At 54.9% G+C, this 24,369-nt stretch overlaps 4 protein-coding genes across 5 annotated transcripts in view; 2 read left to right on the forward strand and 2 right to left on the reverse strand.

Moving 5' to 3' along the window:
- C2CD3 (C2 domain containing 3 centriole elongation regulator) overlaps nt 1-688 on the forward strand; it is a 45,570-nt gene extending 44,882 nt beyond the window's left edge. The window contains exon 33 of the mRNA XM_072327014.1: nt 554-688. Coding sequence (XP_072183115.1) covers nt 554-688 — 135 coding nt within the window. The remainder of the gene's footprint in view (nt 1-553) is intronic.
- A 1,467-nt stretch (nt 689-2,155) lies between these two features.
- On the forward strand, nt 2,156-5,335 carry LOC140247387 (putative mitochondrial transporter UCP3). 2 transcript variants are annotated; one of them, XM_072327019.1, is made up of 6 exons: nt 2,156-2,297; nt 2,422-2,632; nt 3,034-3,231; nt 4,774-4,875; nt 4,954-5,134; nt 5,225-5,335. In XM_072327019.1, the coding sequence occupies exons 1-6, from the start codon at nt 2,172-2,174 to the stop codon at nt 5,328-5,330; spliced, it is 924 nt and encodes a 307-aa protein (XP_072183120.1). In that variant the 5' UTR covers nt 2,156-2,171; the 3' UTR covers nt 5,331-5,335. The 2 variants fall into 2 exon arrangements, with proteins under 2 accessions (XP_072183120.1, XP_072183119.1); XM_072327018.1 differs by having other exon boundaries at nt 4,774-5,134.
- A 556-nt stretch (nt 5,336-5,891) lies between these two features.
- On the reverse strand, nt 5,892-9,300 carry DNAJB13 (DnaJ heat shock protein family (Hsp40) member B13). The gene is made up of 9 exons (XM_072327016.1): nt 9,050-9,300; nt 8,829-8,932; nt 7,767-7,928; nt 7,291-7,448; nt 7,042-7,155; nt 6,848-6,961; nt 6,557-6,633; nt 6,128-6,334; nt 5,892-6,037 (listed from the first exon to the last, which is right to left on the reverse strand). The coding sequence occupies exons 1-8, from the start codon at nt 9,202-9,204 to the stop codon at nt 6,181-6,183; spliced, it is 1,038 nt and encodes a 345-aa protein (XP_072183117.1). The 5' UTR covers nt 9,205-9,300; the 3' UTR covers nt 5,892-6,037; nt 6,128-6,180.
- A 177-nt stretch (nt 9,301-9,477) lies between these two features.
- On the reverse strand, nt 9,478-24,330 carry PAAF1 (proteasomal ATPase associated factor 1). Its single transcript, XM_072327015.1, has 12 exons — nt 24,245-24,330; nt 24,121-24,161; nt 20,406-20,509; nt 19,782-19,871; nt 16,559-16,657; nt 15,822-15,972; nt 14,169-14,363; nt 13,779-13,870; nt 12,714-12,829; nt 12,153-12,235; nt 11,703-11,785; nt 9,478-9,605 (listed from the first exon to the last, which is right to left on the reverse strand). Exons 1-12 carry the CDS (start codon nt 24,289-24,291, stop codon nt 9,528-9,530), a joined length of 1,179 nt encoding a protein of 392 aa, XP_072183116.1. The 5' UTR covers nt 24,292-24,330; the 3' UTR covers nt 9,478-9,527.
- Nucleotides 24,331-24,369: the final 39 nt, after the last annotated feature.

Genomic DNA, 24,369 nt, shown 5'->3' on the forward strand with positions numbered 1-24,369 from the left:
GACAGGCTGAGAGAGCCGGGGCTGTGCAGGATGGAGAAGAGAAGGATCCAAGGAGATGTTATAGCGACCTACCAGGACCTGGAGGGACCTACAGGAAATCTGCTCCTGAACAAGAGCTCATTCAGGTTTGAGAGGACCTCTGAGATCTCTATCCTTCCCCCACCACATCCCCAGTGCCCCATCTACACACGTCTCATAATGGACAGTTCTGTTGCATTACGTTCCCCATAGCCTGTTTTCCTGGGCAGTCTGGATCCTTTCATTCCGTTATTCACACAACCAGATGAATTCGGCCGTGAGATTCAGGCTTCTCTCTGTCTCCATTTACCTCATCAGGAGCAGCAGGGCTGCCCATAGGCAAAGGCTGAGGGTTATCAGCGCACTGCTCTGTGCAGAATGTTCTCAGGTTCTTTTGCTGAGCACAGCCATCATTAGGGCCGCTGCTGGGGGATGCAATGCAGGTGAAGGCTTTGGAGCTGTGCCTGGCGCCGGGGCTCAGCTTTGGCTGCAGCAGCACTGCAGAACGTTTAGGTTTTGTTCCCTCTCTCTGCAGAGCGGGGCTGCGTTGGGATCCATCCCGTACCGAAGGCTGCCGCAGAGGCCGGCCCTGGTCCCGGCTGAGCTCTCGGAGGAGGAAGCCAGGAGGATCGCCAGGATCTTCTCTGCTCGGCTCTGCGGGAAGGAGTAGCGTGGATGGATGGGGGTGTGGGTGAGCAGCCCACGGAGCAGCTGATTCCTGGCACAGAGACTGCTTGGGGAGAGCAGGTGGGAGCAGCAGGGCTCGGCCTCTGGCCCTTAATTGGCCTCATTAGGGCTTACTTAGAAGGAGCGGAAGCTGGTGGCCAACCAAGGGCAGATCCCAGGTGAGGTTCAGCCCCCTGCTGGCCAACCCATTGGCTGCCTTTGTTCTTCAGTTCCCCAACGGTCGCGATGTGTTTCTATGCACTTTTATACAACAACGTGGGTAAAACACCCCATTTTGGGGCGCATCCTTGGCCCGAAGGATGGCGAACGTGAACAAATTGCCATCCTGGAGGAGAGCAGGGAGCTGCTGCATCGCCTGCCCGCACATGGGGCTGGGATAGGAGCTCCCTTCCCTCCTCATGGCCATTAATCCAGCCTGAGGATGCTGTAAAATGATTCGTACAAAAGGGTTTGCACTGAAACGCTGAATGTTTATGTTATAAATTATATTGTAAATTATCTTTGTACATTCCTGCGCCGCATCCCCGTGCCTTAAAATGTGCTGTTACGGCCGCGCCACTGTTGGAGAGCTGGTTGTGTTTCAATAAAGTGATGCCCGTTTCTGGCCCAATGGGTCTGAATACCTGCAAACAGAGCAGGTGGAGCAGAGCGAGATGAGGGGGGTCCTGGTGGTGACCCTAAAGGTGGAGATGGGGCCGCCCTGGCAGCACCGTGACCACGTGGCTGTTTTAAGAAAGCAGAAATAAAGGGTTTTATTGACTTCTCACCCCATTCCGGAGCTGCTTCTCATCCCCGCAGCCTTCATGTGTCACTGTCTGCCGAATGGGACGGTGGTTTTGTTGCTTTGCGCCCCGTGGATGTGAACTCCGGGTTCCTGCCGCTGCTCCATGTGAGCGCGGGGGACACGTGGAGGTGGCTGCGGTGCAGGAAATCCTTGTGGTAAACAAACCCAGGCCTGGCAGCTGTGTGGGATTAATGACCGCCTGGTGCTGGGGACAGAGGGTCCGTCCCAGCCTCCCAAGCAGACCGGATCGTGTTTTCCAGTGCTGCTCCCCCAAAGCTTTGGCGCGGGGACTGAAATGCCGTCACCCCTCGGGGCTGCCAGGTGGCCCCACTCTCAGCAGCTCAAGTGCCAACTGGGGGACGGGGCTGTGCTGCCACCCGATCCCCGCAGCCTCTGGAATGTCCCTTGTGTTCTATATAAGTGCGGCAGGAGCTGGAGCTCAGGTGAGACGGGGACACGGAGCCGAGCAGCCGCGGTAAGGCCCTGAGGGACACCAGGGGTCAGCAGGCTGCTCCAAGCCTTGGTTTCCCTAAGGATGCAGCAAAACAGAGCGGGATTTGATTCTGTGCTTGTCTGAAACCAACCAGAGCCGTGGCAGCCAACTGTCGTCTCCATCTGTGAGCCTGGAGCCCCGTAGGACGCAGCGTCCCACCGCCAACCTTTGCGTTCCCTCCCAGCCGTCATGGTGGGCCTGAAGCCCCCCGAGGTGCCCCCCACGGCCACCGTGAAGTTCTTCAGCGCCGGGACGGCCGCCTGCATTGCTGACATCTGCACCTTCCCACTGGACACGGCCAAAGTGCGGCTGCAGGTAAAGCCCCAGGAACCCCGCGGGCAGATGGAGCTCCCACAGTGCCGGGAGCCACCGCGGCGATGCCACCCAGCGGGGACAGCGGTGGCACAGAGGGCAGGGTGACGCTGTGGGCACCCCACAGATCCAGGGCGAGGTGAGGATCCCACGCAGCACCAACACGGTGGAGTACCGGGGTGTGCTGGGCACGCTGAGCACCATGGTGCGGACTGAAGGGCCCCGCAGCCTTTACAGCGGGCTGGTGGCCGGGCTGCAGCGGCAGATGAGCTTCGCCTCCATCCGCATCGGGCTCTACGACTCTGTGAAGCAGCTCTACACCCCAAAAGGGGCTGAAAGTGAGTGCGGGGGGGGCTGGGAACCAACTCCTGTTTCGTATCCCAACCTGGTGTGCAACTGTCCCAATGGACGCCAACCCATCCCAGTGGGGGACCAACTCACCCCAGTTGGAACCAGTCATGGGAATGGGGACCAAGCCACTCCAGTGGGGGACCAATTCATCCCAGTAGGGATAACCCACCCCAGTAGGGGACCAACCCACCCCAATGGGCACCAACCCATCCCAATGTGGGACCAACTCATCCCAGTAGGGACCAACTACCTCAATGGGGACCGACCTAGCCCAAGCATGCAGAACCCAGCCCCAAATGCACCCCCAAAATGCACCCCCAAGGCCCAGAGTCACCCCCCCTCCCTACCTGTGGCACGGGATGGGGTCCCCAACATGTGCCCTCCCCAGGCACGGGGCTGCTGGCTCGGCTGCTGGCAGGATGCACCACGGGGGCCGTGGCCGTGACCTGCGCCCAACCCACCGACGTGGTCAAGGTGCGATTCCAGGCTCTTGGGGCGCTGCCAGAGAGCAGCCGTCGGTACAACGGCACCGTGGATGCCTACAGGACCATCGCCAGGGAGGAGGGAGTGCGTGGGCTGTGGAGAGGTAGGAGATGGGATGGGATGGGATGGGATGGGATGGGATGGGATGGGATGGGATGGGGATGGGATGGGATGGGATGGGATGGGGATGGGATGGGATGGGATGGGATGGGATGGGATGGGATGGGATGGGATGGGATGGGGTGGGATGTGCTGGGATGGGATGTGTTGGGATGGGGTGAGATGGGATGGGAAGGGATGGGATGGGATGGGATGGGATGGGACGGGACGGGACGGGACGGGACGGGAAGGGATGGGATGGGATGGGATGGGATGGGATGGGATGGGATGGGATGGGATGGGATGGGATGGGATGGGATGGGATGGGATGGGGTGAGATGGGGTGAGATGGGGTGAGATGGGGTGAGATGGGATGGGATGGGATGGGATGGGATGGGATGGGGATGGGATGGGATGGGATGGGGATGGGATATTATGGGATGGGATGGGATGGGGTGGGATGTGTTGGGATGGGATGTGTTGGGATGGGGTGAGATGGGATGGGAAGGGATGGGATGGGATGGGATGGGATGGGATGGGATGGAGTGGGAAGGGATGGGATGGGATGGGATGGGATGGGATGGGATGGGATGGGATGGGATGTGTTGGGATGGGGTGAGATGGGATGGGATGGGATGGGATGGGATGGGATGGGATGGGATGGGATGGGATGGGACGGGACGGGATGGGATGGGATGGGATGGGATGGGATGGGATGGGATGGGATGGGATGTGATGTGATGTGATGTGTTGGGATGGGGTGAGATGGGATGGGATGGGATGGGATGGGATGGGATGGGATGGGATGGGATGGGATGGGATGGGATGGGATGTGTTGGGATGGGGTGAGATGGGATGGGATGGGATGGGAAGGGATGGGATGGGATGGGATGGGATGGGATGGGGATGGGATGGGATGGGATGGGATGGGATGGGATGGGATGGGATGGGATGGGATGGGATGGGATGGGATGGGATGGGATGGGATGAGATGTGTTGGAATGGGGTGGGAAGGGATGGGATGGGGTGGGGTGGAAGAGAAGAAAGTGGTGAGGAAGGTAGATGGGATGGCATGGCATGACATGAGGATAGGGATGGAACAGAAAAGAGGATGGGAATGGCATGGGATGGGAACAGGACTTGTAGCATCAGAGGAGTTTGGGTGGGAACTCAGCCCCCCCAGCCTCAACCCCTCCATGGGCAGGGACACCTCCTGGTGTCCATGGCTCCATCTGTGGCTTCAGGCATTGCCAGAGGCACCCACAGCTCTGGGCATCAGTGCCAGGGCCCCCCTTAAAGGTGAGGGATCTCTAGGAGAACTTGAGGGATGTGGCACTGAACAACGCGGTCAGTGGGTTGGTGGGGCCGGGTTGGGGTTGGACTTGGGGATCTTGAAGGGCTTTTCCACGCTTAATGATTCTACAAGCCCCATCTCTCAGCCCTGAATAGAGATGAGGGATGGGGATGGGGCTGAGGACAGGGCCGGTGGCATTGGGGCACCCAGCAGGCCGTGGGCCCCATCCCAACAGCACCAACCTCCCCACAGGGACGCTGCCCAACATCGCCCGCAACGCCATCATTAACTGCGGCGAGCTCGTCACCTACGACCTCATCAAGGACGCGCTGCTGCGGGCACAGCTGATGACGGGTGAGGATGGGACCGAAAGCACGGCCCCGCGTGCCATCCCCATCCCCAAAGCCCTCACACCCCCATCCTGCCCTACAGACAACATCCCCTGTCACTTCGTGGCCGCTTTCGGGGCTGGATTCTGCGCTACGGTGGTGGCGTCACCGGTGGATGTGGTGAAGACGCGGTACATGAACGCCAGCCCCGGGCAGTACCGCAACGTGCCGAGCTGCCTGCTGGCCCTGCTGCTGCAGGACGGCGTCGCCGGTCTCTACAAGGGGTGAGTGCTGCTACACCAGCCCCGTACTGCCACCATGGCACACAGCGCCGACCGCGGCCGTCCCCTCCAATGCTGCCATCCTCACTGCAGGTTCGTCCCCTCCTTCCTGCGCCTCGGCTCCTGGAACGTGGTGATGTTCATCTCCTATGAGCAGCTGCAGCGCCTGGTGATGCTGGCCCGGTCTGCACCCCCCTGATCAGCCCCCAGCCCCAACTCGTCAGCGCTGATGAGCTGCAGCAGTCAATTATATTAATTGCCAAAGCGGCGGGGAAGGGAGACAGCAAAGGTCCCCCCTGAGCCTACGGGATGAGAGGGACCAAAGGTGGCTATGTGAGGGACCAGCGGCAGGAGAACAGACAGAGGGGGAGGATGGAGGTGTCCGGATGGAGGTATCTGGATGGAGGTGTCCGGATGGAGGTGTCCGGATGGAGATGTCCAGATGGAGGTATCTGGATGGAGGTATCTGGATGGAGGTGTCTGGATGGAGGTGTCTGGATGGAGGTGTCTGGATGGAGGTGTCTGAATGGAGGTGTCTGGATGGAGGTGTCTGGATGGAGGTATCTGGATGGAGGTGTCCACAGCGGAGCAGCGAGAGGAAGGAAGAAGGCCTTGAGGTTTTCCAGTTGGGAACTTCCCAGCAGCAGTGGGACAGACGGGTGGGGAGGAGCATTATGGGATGGGGGATGCGGTGAGTCCGGGTGTTCCTCACTGATGCTTCAAATAAATCACCCCTATGGGGTCTGTCTCAGCAGGACTTGGGGCTCTGTCACCTTCTCTTTATTAGAGGGGTTTTAGAGGTGGGGTTTTACTCCCGGTCCGGAGCCGCTGTTGGGTTCCAGCCCTCGTGGTTTCCTCCTCAATGATTCTGGTCTTGCCAAAGGGGAGCAGCCCAACAGCGGGGAGCTGCAGTGCAGAATGAAGGGAGGAGGGCAGCGTTTGGTGCAGCAGGACACGAGGGGAGCAGAGCCAGGCTGTTGGGAGCCCCGTTCTTACCTCAGTCTCAGCAGTGGCGGCCTCAGCAGGAGGAAAGCGGGGGGTGGCAGCTCCTAGGGCAGCAGCGCTCTCCTCAGGAGCAGCTTCTTGTTGGGGGTGAGGTGTCTGGGGAAGCTGACGTTGAAGCGGATGAGGAGGTCGCCCTTTTGGCGCGGGTCCTTCAGCAGCGGCATCCCCTCCCCAGGCACCACTTTGCAGTAAGTGGGGCTGTAAAGCGAGAGGGAGCTGAGAATGGCCCCGTCTTTGCCTCTCCAAGCACCCTCAGTGTGAGCAGAGCATAGTGGGACTCCACCTGCAGGCCGGGAGCCCCCAGCTTGCTCCCAAAGCTCTTGGAGCACCCAAGAAACCCAAGCAGAGCAGCTGGCAGCCCGCAGAGGTTCCTCCTGCAGCGCCCATTTGCCTGCAGCTCTGCACCCCCCCCCGACTCACTGCACGATGTCGTTGATGGGGATGCTCAGCAGCCGCCCGTCCAGCGTCCTCACATCCACCGTGCAGCCAATCAGCGCCTGCAGACACAGAGCAGGACCCCGAGCTGCAGCTGCAGCCACACAGGGCCCCCCATCCTTAACCGTGTGGGTGAGGAGGCAGCCAAGGAGGACAACTCCTATAGGGACCAAAGGGGCCGAGGCTCCGAACCCGGCGCTGTCCTCCCTCTGCACGTTTTGCAGCTGCTGGCTGAAGGCAAAAGGCAGCTGGACGTCCCCTCCCTTTGCTCCTCACCTTTCCCAGGGGGATGCTGGCCACGTAAATGAGGTCGTCGTTGTTTCTTTTAAACCTCGGGTGAGGTTTCTCTTGGATCACGAAGATGATGTCGGCTGGAATGACGTTTGGGCCCTAAAAAAGGGGAGGGTGGGAAAGGAGGTCTGCGAATGGGTTTATGGACCCAGCTCACAACTTCAGGCCACAGAGGTTACCTGGTCTCCTTCCTTCTCAAAGGTGATCCTGGTGCCCTGCTTCCACCCCGGCTGCACGTCGATGATCAGGATCTTGTCCCTGATGGTGCTCGTTTGACCGTCTTCGTTCATCACCTGCAGGGTGGATGAGTTTGGGGGGGGATAGCAGGGAAACTTCTGCTGTCAGAACAGCTCCAGGCCGGGCTGGATGCACCCTGGGCAATACAATCTGCTCCCCCTGCCTGGCACAAGCTCCCTCACCGTCCTTACCCGACGGGAGATCTTCATCTTCTTGGTGCAGCCAAAGAAAAGGTCTTCAAGGGAGACGTGGAGTTCCCACACCATCGGGGGGTCCTGCTTCATCACACCCCTTCCTCGCAGCCCTCCAAAGGGCAGGGTCACCTCCAAGCCATCCTTGGTGAAGAACTCTGCATGGGGCAGCATTCCCGGGGTGAATGAGAGAACAAAACTTGCAGCAGAGAGGAGATGGAGATGAGATGACGGGGATGTATTACACTCAGAGCGTGCTGAGACCACAGCACTGCACAGAGCTGCGGGTGCCCCAGCCCTGGAGGTGCCGTAGGCCACAGATGGGCCCTGGGCAGCCTGAGCTGGGGGCACCCATAACAAGGGATGGAGCCGAGGGGGCTTTGAGGTCTGTTAGGAAGAAGTTGAGGGGCTGGTGGTGAGCACAGCAATAAAAGGGCACAGGCTGCCCCAGGGATGGCAGCAGAGCAGCCACCCACCTGCAAAAGGGTTGTGTCCTCCAAAGAACTCCTTGAAGACTTTGTAGGGGTCGTTGTGGAAAACATAACCAGGAGTCCAGGCATCCTCACTGTCGGACCCCACGGGGACGCCGCCTTTGAGACCTTCTTCACCAAACCTGTCGTAGATGCCTCTTCTTACAGCTGGGGGACAAGGAGAGATTGGGAACAGCCATCTTACTGAGAGAAGGATGCCCTCAGAGCGGCCCTGAGGAGAAGGAGGTGGGAGTTCGGGTAGAGAAAAGCAGGATATGAGCCAGCCATGAGTAAGGCCAGCAGGGCTGCACCAAGAGATGGGGGAAATAGGCAGGAAGGGAATGTCCCCTTCTGTCTGCCCCCATGAGGACCCCCCCATGTGGAGCACTGCATGCAGAACTGGGGCTCCCAGCACAGGAGGGACGTGGGGTTGTGGGTCCAGAGGAGGGCATGGGGGTGCTCAGAGCACCTCGCTATGGAGACAGGCTGAGGGAGCTGGGGGTGTTCAGCCTGGAGGCTGTAAGGAGACATCACTGTGTCTTTCCAGTGCCTAAAGGGAGCTGATGAATAGGAGGGAAGAGGGACCTGTCACACAATCTAATAGCGATAGGACAAAAGGGAATGGCTTTAAACTAAAAGAGGGGACATTTAGGTTAGATGTGAGCAGGAAATTCTTTTTCCCAGAGGCATCGAGGCTCCGGCTCTGCTGCCCAGAGCTGTGGGTGCACATCCCTGGAGACAACAAGGCCATGGATGGGTGCTGGGCAGCCCGAGCTGAATAGGAAGGTATGGGGAGGCTTTAAAGTGAGACAGGGCAGGTTTAGGTTGGATCTGAGGAGGAAGATTTTCACCCAGAGGCTGGTGACGCACTGGAACAGGTTGCCCAAGGAGGCTGTGGATGCCCCATCCCTGCAGGCATTCAAGGCCAGGCTGGATGTGGCTCTGGGCAGCCTGGGCTGCTGGTTGGTGACCCTGCACACAGCAGGGGGTTGGAGCTGGATTTGCACTGTGGGCCTTTGCAACCCAGTCCGTTCTATGACCCTATGGAGCTCAGCCCCCACTGCTTACGGTCGCTCAGCACATCGTAGGCCTCCGCCAACATCCTGAACCGCTCCTGCGTTCCCGGCTCCCTGCATTTCTGCGGGTGGTTCTCCAAGGCCAACAGCCGGTACCTGCGCGGGGAGGAGCAGAGCGCGGCCTGCAGCCCCGGCCAGGCCCGGAGATGGGATTGAAGCAACCGGCCGCCCCCCACCCGCCCCCCCCCCCCCACGTATCCATCCCCCCCTCACGCCTTCTTAATGTCGGCGTCCGTGGCGTCGCGGCCCAGCTCCAGCACGGCGTAGTAATCCTGCCCCATGGCGGCGCCGTCGCTATGGTTACGCAGCCCCGCGGATGGGTCACCATAGCAACGGTTGTAGGCCGCACTTCCGGCTCTCCGATACATTTCCGGTTCCGTGTGCGCGGAGCACGATGGGAGTTGTAGTTCTTTCGGCTCGCGGCCGCCATTTTGTGGATCCAACCACCCAATCCGACTTTTCCTCCACACAAACCCTATGAAAGCGGCTTTATTTCAGCCCACAGCCTCGCTTTAACTCCCAACCCACCCCCAAAAGGCAGCACTCAGCCCCACGACGGATAAAAACGGGCTGGAACGGGCCGAGCTGAGCAGCTCACAGCCATAATGGAGCAGCAGCATCATCCCGGCCCTCCCTCCCAGCCCTCATCGCACACACGGCCATGTTGCTCACAGCCCCCCTTCCCCATCCCCTACATGTCGCCCAGCTGGTACCGCCGCACCACGGCGTCCCTGCAGCACGTGTAGATCTGCTTCTCCCATGGAGCAACCTGAAACAAGGGGGGAGAAATGCAATAAGCCAATAAAGCCTCTGACACTGTCTCCCATGGGATTCTCCTGCAGAAGCTGGCAGCCCGTGGCTTGGATGGGTGCACTCTGGGCTGGGTAAGGAGCTGGCTGCAGGGCCGAGCTCAGAGAGTGGTGGTCAATGGAGTTAAATCCAGTTGGAGACCAGTCACGAGTGGTGTTCCCCAGGGGTCGGTGCTGGGGCCTGTCCTCTTCAACATCTTTATTGATGACCTGGATGAGGGCATCGAGTGCACCCTCAGTAAGTTCGCAGATGACACTAAACTGGCTGGGAGTGTGGATCTGCCTGGGGGTAGCGAGGCCCTACAGAGGGATCTGGACAGGCTGGAGAGCTGGGCTGAAGCCAATGGGATGAGGTTCAACAAGAGCAAATGCCGGGTCCTGCACTTCGGCCACAACAAGCCCAGGCAGCGCTATAGGCTTGGGACGGAGTGGATGGAGGACTGTGTGGAGGAAACGGAGCTGGGGGAACTGATTGATGCTCGGCTGAACATGAGCCCACAGTGTGCCCGGGTGGCCAAGAAGGCCAACGGCATCCTGGTGTGTATCAAGAATGGCCAGCAGGACTAGGGAAGTCATCCTGCCCCTGTACTCAGCATTGGTGAGGCCTCACCTCGAGTACTGTGTCCAGTTTTGGGCACCTCAGCACAGGAAGGACATGGAGGTACTGGAGCAGGTCCAGAGAAGGGCAACGAGGCTCGTGAAGGGCTTGGAGAATCAGCCCTACGAGGAGAGACTAAGGAAGCTGGGGCTGTTTAGTCTGAGGAAGAGGAGGCTGAGGGGAGACCTTATTGCCGTCTGCCAGTACCTGAAAGGTTCTTACAGTGAGAGTGGGGCAGGTCTCTTCTCACTAGTGACAAGTGACAGGACGAGGGGAAATGGCCTCAAGTTGCGCCAGGGCAAGTTCAGGTTGGATATTAGGAAGAACTTCTTTACAGAAAGGGTGGTTAGGTACTGGAATGGGATACACATGGTTAGGGACTGGAATGAGATACACATGGTTAGGGACTGGAATGGGATACACGTGGTTAGGGACTGGAATGGGATACACATGGTTAGGGACTGGAATGGGATACACATGGTTAGGGACTGGAATGGGATAAACAGGGAGGTGGTTGAATCGCCATCCCTGGATGTGTTTAAGAGCCGTTTGGATGTGGTACTCAGGGATATGATTTAGCAGAGGGTTGTTAGAGATGGGGTACTGGTTGGGCTGCGGTTGGACTTGATGATCTTCAAGGTCTTTTCCAACCTGGGTAATTCTATGATTCTAAAGCAGGGGGGAGAACAGCAGCTCTCTGCTATGGGTGTGAGGAGAAGCACAGAGAGCCCACAGCACTGCTGCTGCTCCCAAAGTACCCTCACAGCTTCGGTTTGCTCTCTGAGAATGGACTTCTCCCATCCATCGTTACCATGAGTTTGGATGCTGCTGAGTTTGATAGGATGAGAAGTCAAGGCCTCACATTGCACCCAAGGAAGGGTCAGGTCAGCTTTATGATCCCCTGAGTTCTGCAGGTCCAATTTTATGATGCTTCATGCTAAACTCGTGTTTAGCAGCTCAGGAAGGTTCCCCATTCACGGTCCTACTTCAAACTAAGCTGGTTTCCATCAGCACTGTGCAGTTCAGAGCCCAGGGAACACAGCTCAGTCTCCCATCCGTATGGACACAGAACAGCTGAAGTACTTTGTGGTCTCACATCACATAGGAGCCGAGGCAGAGCTGTGCTACCAACTGTTGCTTTGAACCCAATAATCTCCCATTCACAGATGAATTCCAGCTTCCTTACAGGAAAATAAACAACATTCTGCCAGATCCGCTCCACAACTAAGGAACTTCTCTGCTTCAGCTCTGCTCTTGCGACATGGAGATAACATCACCACGTACCACAGACAGACGCTGACAGCATTTGCTTACACCAAAACGTTCGGATTATTCAGGTAGAAAAAAATAAGCTGAAAAGTCAACGGTGTGAAGGAGTTCACAGGGGCAGCCTGAGATAAATGCAGCTGCTTGGCATCACCCTTCCCTCTACCTTCAGCCAACACGCCATATTCCTTACCTTGTACACAGGGTCACAGTCTGCTTCTGTGAGGTCGATGACATAATCGAGGTCTTGCTGAATGATAAAGCACGTTCCATCACCTACGCAAGCAGAAGGAACACCAAGGAAGGAATAGTGGGTGATGAGTAAAAACAGGCCACGTTCTTTCTATAAACAGCACTATGGACCCAGCAAAAATGGCCAAGAAAAGGGAGATGTGTGATAGGAAAAGGCTCTAATGACTGAGAAGCTCCTTGCAGGCCCTGATATGGGGGAGCACAAGAAAAATCACAAGGCAAAACGCAACTGCCTAATAGGATGTTCCATTACATCACCTTTTTGCAATGGATGCTTTGTCAAGCCCTCTCCTAGTGGCTCAGACATCCAGTGCTTGTACGTAAGAGAGGGCATAAAGAGCACAGAACTGCTCAGCTCAACTCTATGATCTGCACACAGCACTCGAGTTACCTTGGCTGGCAATGAATCCATCTCTGTATGGGAGCAGAGAAAGCACTGGTGCTCCTGATCTGTGAATGATCTGGATTGGAGCACTGGAAAAAAAAGAGGAATGGGAAGAAGAAAAGCATTAGGGACAAATCAAAACCCATCCCAATGTCTGAGTGCTGAAAGCAGAACACGTGAGGCAGTGATTTAAAGATACACAAGGAGAAGATGGGGATTATCCCTACCAAAACAGCCACGAGTTTGGAGCTTATCCTGCATGAAAGACTACTCAGATTTTTCCATGCCAGGCTCCTCTGTCCTCACACATCCATCTGGATGCTCCTTGCTTAACAGTCTGCCCTTCACACCAACTAAAAGCCACCTCAGAGCAGCTCCTGCCAAAGCATCCTCTTGAATGCTCATCAAGCCTCCAAGGGGTTCCAAAGCTCACAGTGCCACTGTCTGGGCTGCATCCACCTCCAGAAGAGGCACTGTCTGCCAGCGCCTTTGATCTGACTCTTTCTCAGAGTTAAACAACCAACCACAATGGCCATTCAGGACTTGCAGCCCCAGGCACTCACTCACTTGGTGTTTCTCACATCCAGCTGATAGATGTTCCCATCCTGAGTCCCTGCTAGGAAATAGGTACTTGAGAGGAATGTGCAGCAATTGAAAGCATCAGATCCGTCAAAGAGGAACACCTGGGAATATAAAGAACAGCACGTGTCAGATTTCACAGATGTGCCAAAGCAGCCACAGGACAAGCCAGGAATAGGAAAGCAATTTACTCGGGAAGTCAGTAAGGTTTCTGTGAGTCATAGCACAGACTTGCATATCCAGAGGTAGGTGAACAACCTGCTCAACTCTGCTCCAAGATGTGCTACAAGCTACTACCAGCCAAGAAGGGCTACAAGCTACTACCAGCCAAGAAGGGCCACAAGCTACTACCAGCCAAGAAGGGCCACAAGCTACTACCAGCCAAGCCTCTGCCATCCCACTCACCAGCCTTGGTGAGCATCTGCTCCACTCAATCTTCAGTCTCCACAATAAATTAAACCTGCTGTGCCAAAAGGTTGTGTCCTACAGCCCAGGATGGTCCTGCAGGACCTTTAGGACCTCAGACCTACCAACTCCCTTCCCTTTGCTGGAGGGAGATGGGCTGGTGAACGTCTCAGATCCCTTTACATGCCACTCAACACAAAGAGCAATTTGACAGCCCAGCTGCGTGGCTGTGCAGCCCAAGAGGCTACAGGGAAGGACTGCAGGGAAGGCAGCAGCTCTGCAGACACAGCTTCAGTTCCTGCATTCTCAATGACATCTACTGGCTGCTGTTTAGCTTGCCACATACCTGGGTGGAACACATGAGCAATTCTTACTCCTCAACCCCCCCACATATAAACCTAGCCAGCAAAAAAGGAGAGAAAGGATCCCTTGATGCTGGACTTTAGTCTCCCTTTCACTGAATAAATACAGGGGAGAACACTGCAACTTGGGACCCCAGCCAAAGGCAATGCTCCCCAGAGAGCTGGATAGATAGCAGCACCTGAGCACCTGGAGCACAAAACCAGTGTGTGTGTGCTCAGTGCTGGTTCCCATCCCCTCCTGCAGAGGGTTATTTTGAAGCACTACTGATAGTCTCAGCCTCCTTACCGGCTGCCTGCTCTGCAGCCCAACTCCCTGCAGCTTCTTGTCTTCTCGAGCCAGCAGCAGGATCTTCCCTTCTGTCCCAATCTCACGTTCACCTGAGAGGAAAACAAAGGTTGAAGTCCAGCAGCACAGGGAGACAACAGTCCTCAAGTCTGACGGCTGGGATCACAACTGCTGAACCCACAGCAACATCCCTCTTATGCGAAGCAGGCCAGTAGCCAACAAGATTGCAGCCTTAATCACCCAAACTGGAAGATAAGGTTGAATTCTTCCCCAGGGCTGTATGCTGGTGACCTAGTGAAGGCATACAGCAGCATCTCTGAATGACACCTGCAGCACCAGCTGACAAAACTAAGGGAAATATAAAGGCTGTCCTTTAAGAACGTTCCTTACTGGGAGCTTTTTCAGGTGTGCCCAGGTTCACCGAGTCGTCAGCAGTGCCCACAGCGATGCCATTGATGGGAGAGCCGCAGTCAGCAATGACACCCAGACAGGCAGATTTGCCACAGTCCCAGAGGCGTGCGGTGCCGTCCCTAGAGCAGGAAAGGACGTTTCTTCCCCGATCCACAATGGCAGTATCCAAAATACCTGCGTCAAAGCAAAGGCTGCGTTCAGAGACAGCACAGAAGGCAAAGGCTGAGAGGAGCAACCCCCTCCCCCTCCCCCAAGGCAACCCATGGACCCACCTACAAGTTTCAAGGCTCCAGAGAGCCACCAGCCAGCACAGCAGGGGACAGAGGTGGCACACAGGCAAATAACAGGAAGTGCAGCATAAGGGAAGGGAGCTCCAGCCTTTAGAAAGAGGTCTGTGTGAAAGGCAGCAGCTCCCAGTATATCAGCATGGGAGCCATCACGCTGCACAAAGGTGGGGATGCTACCAATAACATCACAGAGTGGTTGAGGTTGGAAGGGATTCCTAGAAATCTCCTGGTCAAACCCCCTAAACTGGAGCCTGTGCAGAGCTGTGCTGTTTGCTCAGGAAGGTGGGGATTTGAGCAGTGTTTTAGGCATCCTATGTTGCATCTGCAGCTCAGCTTGATTTGCTGACGATCACCCAAGTGTTCCTATTGGTAAACAGGAGTAAAAACGGGAGCTTGCTTAAGCAATTGTGTACAAATTCTGACTGCTTTTAGATGAATGGTCCTGGAAACTAAATCTTTTCAGAGATTATATCAAACAGAGGCTCTGTCCACAGAATCATTTGAGTTGGTAGGGATCTCTGAAGGCCATCCGGTCCAACACTCTGCATTGAACAGGAACACCTACATCTCCATCAGCTGCTCAGAGCCCCGTCCAGCCTGACCTTGCTGATCTCCAAGGATGGGAGATATTTCTGCCCTAAAGCTTCCTCTCAGGAGGCTTTTTGGGTGGCAAACCATCCCTGCCTTGCAGCCCATTGGGACTAAAACAGCGTCAGTTGGAAGAGTTTGTAGCAATCACAGCAAATAGCCCTCAAACCACCACAGAAGGTGGACCAGGAATCCCCTATTTAAGGAATTTACTGTCATCTCCAGCAGCATCAATAGGGGCAGAGCCAAACATCTGAGAATGAACAAGCTTATCCCAGCCTCTACAAAGAAACAGTCATTGGAACATCCTTGCAGCTGCTCTTGCTGCGCATGGTGTTGAAAGTGAGAATGGCATCCTCAAGGCAGTAACTGCCCGTCCACCTTCTGCATGGCTCTTAAAGCTGCTGCATGCTTTTCTAGGCATAGGCAAAAAAAGAAGAGGCTCTGGAGCAACTGAAGGTAAGCACGATGAGCTGGGAATAAGCAGGAGGCACTCCCTTGCAAGCAGCAAGGTTACTAATGCAGGTCAGAGCAACAGAGTTCCAACCTCTGTGTCCTCCCTCAACTCAGCAAGAGAAAGTTCCAGCTGTTTAACAAAGCAACCACTGATCTTTTTATTCCGGGAGGCTGAATAAACTTCTGCCATCTAATGCACAGCAAGAGGTGCAGCAGGCTGGGGACTGAACTTCAGCCCTTGGGTGCAATGCAATTTACACACACAGCAGGTTGAGCAGTTTAAAGGCTAAATACTCTGTACCTCCTTTGTGACCTTTAAACGTTACTACGCAGCTGGCATCTTCTGCTGACCAGATCTTTAGCTGGGCATCCATTCCCCCACTCAGAACCACGAGGCCCGATGGGAAAAACCTGCAACAATTCACATCATACACATGGCCTTCCAATAGTCTCTGGAAAAACAAAGAACTTCATGCTAGTTCCATCGTCATCACCCTCATGCCAAGCAATTTTTGAGCTATGACACTGCAGAGATGGCTGTTACCACGTGGGCAGAGGATTCAGCTCAGATCCTCCAGGTCTGCACTCCTGGAATAGATTGATCTGAATTCTAGGCAGGCAAAAAGGTTCGCTTTGAGGCTCGCTCTGCTACGTGAATAGCTCACTGCAAAGCAAAGGGATCCTTTCTAATAACAGACTAAATATCATGGGCAGTTTCTTCTTTCCCTCTACTCTAGCACAGAACAAAGCAGTGCCTGCGCTGCTAGGAGCTGTCAGTTACCTCCAGCACCCCAGCTGCAACTGCTCATCTCTGAGCTCTAATCGCACTGATGAGCACTCATTCTTTTCAGAGCAGTTGTGCTTTTCAACAGACACAACAGAAAACCTCGAAGATGCACAGATTCCCATTAGCTTTTCAATCCAGAGCCAGACCCTCGCCTGCTCACAGCATGCAGACAACCTGCCTCAGGTCAGGGCTGAATGACTTCGCAATGACAAAGGCAACAACACAACACCAAACAGAGCTGCTGCTCTTACTCTTATTTCTCCATTTGCAGCCTGCCAGATCTTCATGGTTCCATCTGTGCTGGTGGATACGCCGAGCCCTCCGCCACTGGAGATATCCAGACAGGTGATCTGCAGGAGGGACAAAACACACACCACGTTAGCTTTAGGTGATTCTGTACACAGCAATTCCTGCTCAAGACCATACAGCTTCATAGGAGATGTGCTAAGTACATCATCCAGTACAATTATCTCACCAAGACAGATCGCTTCATTCCTTGAAACATATGGAGGTGCCCATTCGATCTCAGCTTGGTAACAGACCTCCTAACATTTAACACCCTGAAGCTCACTGACTTTGTCTCCTCAAACTCTCAACACATTGTGAGGTATTAACTAAGCCTTTACATGATGAGAGGATAATGAGATGAACGGGCTGCCCAAGGAGGCTGTGGATGCCCCATCCCTGCAGGCATTCAAGGCCAGGCTGGATGTGGCTCTGGGCAGCCTGGGCTGCTGGTTGGTGACCCTGCACACAGCAGGGGGTTGGAGCTGGATGAGCAGCCTGTTCCTCTGCAGAGATCTGCAAAGCAGGGAGAAAAGCAACGCTGAGTCAAAGGGCTGCATGGAAAGAGGTTGGATTTTAGGCTCACTCCAGAGGAAGCAGGAACTTGGGTTTTCCTAGCAACTCTTACATGCAGTTAAGCAACAAGCTGCTCTGTGCAGCCCCAGATAACTGCATGCCCTGACTGCCCGGCCTGCAGACATTGCTTAAGATACTTATGGAGCCAAAGTTTCCTGAGACACTGAACTAAATCTGATTCAGTGCCAGCAGGCTGCCTCCTCAGATGGGCTCTGTCATAGCAGGGTACAAACAACTGCATGCTCTGCATTAACACCGACACATCTGAGTACCTTTGAAGAGAACAGATGTTAAACTTACACTCTTGTAAAAGGATCCCCATTCACACAATGCAAGACATTACTGCTGCCCTTGAGAAAGGCAGATGTGTAGCAGTTGGGGATGAAGTGATGCAAGATAACAGGCATCCGACCCCTGAGATCATAGAATGGTTTGGGTTGGAAGGGACCTCAAGGATCAGGAAGCTCCAACCCCCCCTACCATGGTGGGGCCACCAACCTTCACATTGAATACCAGCCCAGGCTGCCCAGGGCCCCATCCAAGCTGGCCTTCAACACCTCCAGGGATGGACGGGGCATCCACAGCCTCTCTGGGCAGCTGTTCCAGCACCTCACCACTCTCTGTCAACAACTTCCCCCTGACATCCAACCTCCATCTGCCCTCCTTCAACTCCAAACCATTTCCCTTGTCCTGCTGTTATCTGCCCTTTCACAGAGTTGACTCCCCTCCTGTCTGTAGGCTCCCTTCAGGTCCTGGCAGGCTGCAATGAGCTCACCCCGCAGCCTTCTCTTCTCCATGCTGAACAAGCCCATCTCCCTCAGCCTGTGTTTGTATGGGAGGTGCTGCAGCCCTGTGAGCATCTTTGTGGCCTCCTCTGGACCCTCTCCAACAGCTCCATGTCTTTCCTATATTGGGGCCCCCACACCTGGACATAGCACTGCAGATGGGGCCTCACAAGGGCAGAGCAGAGAGGGACAATCCCTTCCCTATCCCTGCTGGCCACCCCTCTGCTGATGGAGGCCAGGATCCCATTTGCTTCCTGAGCTGCAGGAGCACAATGCAAGAGAGAGGTTTCCAATATGGACTGCAGCAGTAAAAGGCAGAAAAAAACACGTGGGTTTTGTTAGGACAAGGGTTAACAGCAGCATCACATCTTGCAGGAAGCAATACAGCTACCATGGCTGGATAGAAGAACCCTCCCTTCTCTTGCAAGATCTGGAGGCTGTTGGATTCACTTCAAAACCTTCCAAGTGATTACACTTGCACTCTGTGGGTTAAAAGAAAGCACCAATCCACTGTGAGGAGTCACAGTGAGGAATGCAGGCAGCAGCTCTTATGGCACCTTATCATGCACATGAACTGCCCAGGGTTTGTGCCTCCGCTTTAAGTAAAGCCAGTTTGGGAATTAAAAGGGGAGTTAGAAGATGTAGAAGCAGGAGTGCCTCAGCTATTAAAAAAGCCATTAAACACATTCGCTTACATATGATTTAACCTGGGTGACGTTGAATTGAACAAACCAACCTGAGGCAGTTTGCTCTCTATTAAGCAAAAAGAGCAGCCTGTGAAGGATGCTATGCAGGAACAAAGCACCTTGCTGATGTGCAACACCCACAAATGCTCATGAGGGATCCAGAAACAGGCAAGGGCAAGCAGGAGCACTCAGTACAAGCAGCAGCAGGTAAGCAGGGCAACAGGAGCCGAGCTTCAAACTCATCTGCATGTTAATGGATATGGGTTCAGCTGCTGCCAGAGGAGCTCTGCAGCACAGCTGTGACCCGTCACCCCCCTCTGACAGCAGACTCAACACTTCTGCCTGCATTTCCATTTTGCTACGCTGCTAAGCTGCTAACGTTGACTGCATTTATCACACAAAAGGGCAGCTGGGGACTCTTCAGTAGCACGGAGCTCAGAGAAGTGATTCACCTCTGCCTCAGGAGCTGCCTCTGTGCCAAGCCTGGGCTCAGCACAACCCCATTGCCTCTTAAAACAGCTGCAGAGATGTGGAACTGCCTCTGCGTCAAAATGCATCTTGATTTATATTGCTTTTGGGCTTCACCAACACCAAGTTTGCTTTTCAGCACTTTCTGCTGAGTTTATCACGACAATTTACTCAATAATTCACGAGTCAGGTGTACTGCAACACTGGAAGCCATCAGGGGGCTATTTCAAGTCCAAATTGACTGCTCCATATCAAGGAGAAGCTGGTTTGGTTGCACCTCCAGGTTGCAGAGGTACAAGAAAGAGGATTGCTCAATAAAACAAGCAGGTCTTACTAAAGTAAGCGGTCAGACTCAAGTATTACCCAATCCCAGCTGAGCATCCAGTTTCTTACAACAGTTACAAGGCAATTCGAACTTCAGAAGCCTCCAGAACTACGACAGCACAAACAGCCATGAAATAAAACAGATTAGATTTAGAGATACACACAAACATCTATAGAATCTCACACTTCTTTTCACATGCGTGAAGCTTAACCAGGATTGTTTCTGTTATTCATAAGGCCTGATGTGGTTTACTGACCAGTTTATACACAAAGCCATCACACAGCAGTCAGATGCATCACAAAAGCATGCAGTCAGTCCCATTTATTTCTTACTTAGCAAAGTTACTTACACTTTTCTGATGTATCCTGGAAAAAGTTGTGTAGGGCGCCAAGAATTTGGTGGACACGTTTTCATGAGGGCAAGAAATGAGAATGCTTTTCTAGGGGAGAGAAACAGAACGGCTGTTAGTCCTCCTGAAACACCTGTAAATCCCTGAGGCACAAACAACATACGGAGAGTGGTGGTGAGAGAAGCAGAGAAATACTACCAGATCAACTGCAACCTTAGAAATGAACTCTCAGACCCCCCATGCCCAACCCCAGCCCACCCCCACCATGCCCACGTCTCTTAGTGTTACATCCCCAAGGCACACCCAGAGAACACCTCCAGGGTTGGTGACTTCACCCCAATCCTGGTCAGCCTGCACTGGTGTGTTACAACACTTTCAAAGCAGAATTGTTTCTTGCTTTTCAACCCCGATCCACTCCTGGTGCAACTCGAGGCCATCAACTCTCAACCTACTACTGTCACCTGGGAGAAGAGACCGACCGCATCTCTCTTCAGCCTCCAAAGAGGCCTGGGCACTGCACAGAGGGAGAGCAGGTGACAGCTACTATTTCAGCTGCCCCAAGGCTGTGGCCCCTCCATGTGTGGAAGGCGGTTACTAACCCCACATTTCCCCCAGCTCTGTCACCTTGGTGACTTCGCCGACCACAAAGCCCTCGGAGGCAGCGATGTCAGGGACACCCTCGGTGCTGAGCCCACGGCGGGTCAGGCGGCCATACAGCGTGGGTTTCCCTGCAGAGATAACAGCCATCAGCTCACCTTCCTCACATTTAACCCACAGGATTCATCTCTAAACCTCCTTCTTAACCTGCAGCTGCCCACAAACTATCCTCACAGTCTCTTAACTACCCCCACAACAAATCATTCTCGTTCCCTCTTAAACCACAGGATTCTGTCCCCTACCCCCAAAACCACCCTCACCACTTCCTAACGCACTGGAACAGGTTGCCCAAGGAGGCTGTGGATGCTCCATCCCTGCAGGCATTCAAGGCCAGGCTGGATGTGGGCAGCCTGGGCTGCTGGTTGGCGACCCTGCACATAGCAGGGGGTTGAAATGAGATGAGCACTGTGGTCCTTTTTAACCCAGGTCATTCTATCATGATTCTACGACTCTAAACTGCCCTCACTCTCTCCTCCTAACTCATGGAGCTCCCCCAAACTGTCATCACTCTCCTCATCCTAACTCACAGTCTCCCCTCATCTCACCTTCACCACCCTCCCAATCCACAGGCACTTCTCAACCCATCCTAACCCATTGGGTGCCCCCCAAACCATCCTCACCCCTCCACTTCACCCACAGTGTTGCCCCCACAAACCTTCAATCCTCTCCTAACCTATAGTGCCTCCTGCAAAACCACCCCTACTCCCTCCTTCTAATACCAAGACCTCCCCCAAAGCATCCTCACCCTCTCCTAAACCCACAGACACCCTCCAAAAACCTCCCATCCTCTCCTAATCTAAAGGAGTCTCCTAACCTGGCCCCCACCAGATTATTCTCAACCCCTCTTCCTAACCCACTCCCCAAACCACCCTCACCCTGTCCTTATCCCCAACCACTCATCACCTCAAGCCATTCTCACACCCTCTTCACTCTCACCAAACCATCTTTGCCCACCTCTTCCTAACCCAACAAGGCCTCACCAAGCCATCCTCGCACCCTCCTAACCTCATCTCCCCAACCCAAACCACTCTCATTCCCTCATCTTAACCCACAGGTTCATTTCTCTCCCCCCAGGACTGTCCTCTATTCTCTATACACAGCCCACTCCCAACCATCTTCTGCCTCCCTTCCCAACACAACATCTTCATCAACGACCTTGATGAGGGGATAGCGACCACCCTCAGCAAGTTTGCTGATGACACGAAGCTGGGAGGGTTGGCTGACACGCCTGAAGGCTGTGCGGCCATTCAGAGAGACCTGGACAGGCTGGAGAGCTGGGCAGTAAGAAACCGGATGAGGTTTAACAAAAGCAAGTGTAGAGTCTTGCATCTCGGTAGAAATAATTGCATACACCAGTACAGGTTGGGGGAAGACCTGCTGGAGAGGAGCTCTGCTGAGAGGGACCTGGGCGTCCTGGTGGACGACAGGTTGGCCATGAGGCAGCAGTGTGCCCTTGTAGCCAAAAAGGCCAATGGCATTCTGGGGTGCATTAAAAAGAGCGTAGCCAGCAGGTCAAGGGAGGTGATCCTCCCCCTCTACTCTGCCCTGGTGAGGCCTCAACTGGAATACTGTGTCCAGTTCTGGGCTCCCCGGTACAAAAAAGACAGGGATCTCTTGGAAAGAGTCCAGCGGAGGGACACAAAGATGGTGAAGGGCCTGGAGCATCTCCCCTATGAGGAGAGACTTAGGGAACTGGGTCTGTTTAGCCTTGAGAAAAGAAGGCTGAGAGGGGACTTGATCCAGGTTTATAAATACCTGAGTTGTGGGAGCTATAGTGGCGAGGCTGGTCTCTTTTCAGTAGTGCGTGGGGACAGGACTAGGGGAAATGGGCTGAAACTCCAGCATAGGAAGTTCCAAATGAAGGTGTGTAAGAACTTCTTGACAGTGAGGGTGACGGAGCACTGGAACAGGCTGCACAGGGAGGTGGTGGAGTCTCCTTCTCTGGAGATATTCAGGACCCTCCTGGATGCGGAGCTGTGCGACGTGGTGTAGGGAGCTGCTTTGGCAGGGGGGTTGGACTCTATGATCTCTAGAGGTCCCTTCCAACCCCTACAATTGATTCTGTACCACCAACCACCTTCACCCTACTCCTAACCTAGAAACCCCCCGCTAAACCTCCCCACTCTCCCTCCTAACCCCCAGATTCCCCCCAGACCACCCCGATCTCTGCTAACTCCCCAAACTCCTCCACTCTTCCCAATACCCCTCAACCTTCCTCACCCCCCTCCACAACCCTCAGTCCCCCCCACAGCTCCCCACAGCCCCCAACAGGCCCCAACGACCCATTGAATCTCCTCATAACTCAGAATCACAGAAATTTTCAGGTTGGAAAAGACCTAGAAGATCATCCAGTCCAACCATTACCAATACTTCCCAGCTAAACCATATTCCTCAACGCAACATCCGAACGTTTCTTGAACACTCCCATGGTCGGTGACTCTACCACCTCCCTGGGCAGTGCATTCCAATGCCTGACTATCCTTTCTGAGAAGAAATACTTCCTAATGTCCAGCCTGAACCTCCCCTGGCGCAGCTTGAAGCCATTCCCTCTAGTTCTGTCACTGTCTACACGGGAGAAGAGGCCAACCCCCAGCTCATCACAACCTCCCTTCAGGAAGTTATAGAGAGCTATAAGGTCTCCCCTCAGCCTCCTCTTCTCCAGGCTGAACAATCCCAGTTCCCTCAGCCGCTCCTCATAAGGCCTGTGCTCCAGACCCCTCACCAGCTTCGTAGCCCTCCTCTGAACACGCTCCAGGGCCTCAATGTCTTTCTTGCAGTGAGGGGCCCAAAACTGAACACAGTACTCAAGGTGCGGCCGCACCAATGCCGAGTACAGGTGGACAATTACCTCCCTGTTCCTGCTAGTAACACTGTTTTTGATGCAAGCCAGGATGCCGTTGGCCTTCTTGGCCACCCGGGCACACTGTGGGCTCATGTTCAGCCGAGCATCAATCAGTTCCCCCAGCTCCGTTTCCTCCACACAGTCCTCCAGCCACTCCGCCCCAAGCCTATAGCGCTGCCTGGGCTTGTTGTGGCCAAAGTGCAGGACCCGGCATTTGCTCTTGTTGAACCTCATCCCATTGGCTTCAGCCCGGCTCTCCAGCCTGTCCAGATCCCTCTGTAGGGCCTCGCTACCCCCAGGCAGATCCACACTCCCAGCCAGTTTAGTGTCACCTGCGAACTTACTGAGGGTGCACTCGATGCCCTCATCCAGGTCATCAATAAAGATGTTGAAGAGGACAGGCCCCAGCACCGACCCCTGGGGAACACCACTCGTGACCGGTCACCAGCTGGATTTAACTCCATTTACCACCACTCTCTGAGCCCGGCCCTCCAGCCAGCTCCTTACCCAGCCCAGACTGTACCCGTCCCAGCCACGGGCTGCCAGCTTCTGCAGGAGAACAGCATGGGAGACAGTGTCGAAGGCTTTACTGAAGTCCAGGTAGAGCACATCAACAGCCTTTCCCTCATCCATCAGATGGGTCACAGGGTCGTAGAAGGAGATCAGGTTGGTCATGCAGGACCTGCCCTTCACGAACCCATGCTGGCTAGGTCTGATCTCCTGCTCATCACTCCTTCAGCTCTTCCTCAGCTCTAATCCAACGCTTCCCCCTTCAGCTCCCCTCCCTTAAGGCCTCACCACCCCGACCCAATAGCACCACAGGTCGCTCTCAGCTCTCACCCGGGCTGCGGCAACTCAACCAGGCCTCGCCCTCATCCCTCCTGCGGAGAAAAAGAGCGGCGGTGACCGCGGGGCCGAGAGAAGGAGATTGGGGCTGGGAAGGGACCGCAGGGGCAGCTCCCACCTCAGCGCCTGACTCCAGTCGCTCTGGATCCGCAGCGTCGCCGCCATCTTGACGCTACACCCCCCCCCTTCCTCTTCCGCCTTCCTCCTTCCCGTCAGCCCCCACGCGAGGCGGAAGCGGAAGGC

This window comes from Excalfactoria chinensis, chromosome 1 (genome assembly GCF_039878825.1).
Source record: "Excalfactoria chinensis isolate bCotChi1 chromosome 1, bCotChi1.hap2, whole genome shotgun sequence".
Classification (NCBI taxonomy): Eukaryota; Metazoa; Chordata; class Aves; order Galliformes; family Phasianidae; genus Excalfactoria; species Excalfactoria chinensis.

Excerpts from the sequence above, each read along its gene's own strand:
- LOC140247387 (XM_072327018.1), top strand. The coding sequence starts at position 2,172 with ATGGTGGGCCTGAAGCCCCCCGAGGTGCCCCCCACGGCCACCGTGAAG. Across the intron at positions 3,232-4,773 it reads AGTGCGTGGGCTGTGGAGAG|GGACGCTGCCCAACATCGCC; the intron begins GTAGGAGATGGG and ends ACCTCCCCACAG. Across the intron at positions 5,135-5,224 it reads GTCGCCGGTCTCTACAAGGG|GTTCGTCCCCTCCTTCCTGC; the intron begins GTGAGTGCTGCT and ends TCCTCACTGCAG.
- DNAJB13 (XM_072327016.1), bottom strand. The coding sequence starts at position 9,204 with ATGTATCGGAGAGCCGGAAGTGCGGCCTACAACCGTTGCTATGGTGAC. Across the intron at positions 8,933-9,049 it reads GACGCCGACATTAAGAAGGC|GTACCGGCTGTTGGCCTTGG; the intron begins GTGAGGGGGGGA and ends CTCCCCGCGCAG. Across the intron at positions 7,156-7,290 it reads AGATGAAGATCTCCCGTCGG|GTGATGAACGAAGACGGTCA; the intron begins GTAAGGACGGTG and ends TCCACCCTGCAG.
- PAAF1 (XM_072327015.1), bottom strand. The coding sequence starts at position 24,291 with ATGGCGGCGACGCTGCGGATCCAGAGCGACTGGAGTCAGGCGCTGAG. Across the intron at positions 24,162-24,244 it reads GACTGGAGTCAGGCGCTGAG|GAGGGATGAGGGCGAGGCCT; the intron begins GTGGGAGCTGCC and ends TTTTCTCCGCAG. Across the intron at positions 13,871-14,168 it reads CACACCTGAAAAAGCTCCCA|GTGAACGTGAGATTGGGACA; the intron begins GTAAGGAACGTT and ends TTTTCCTCTCAG.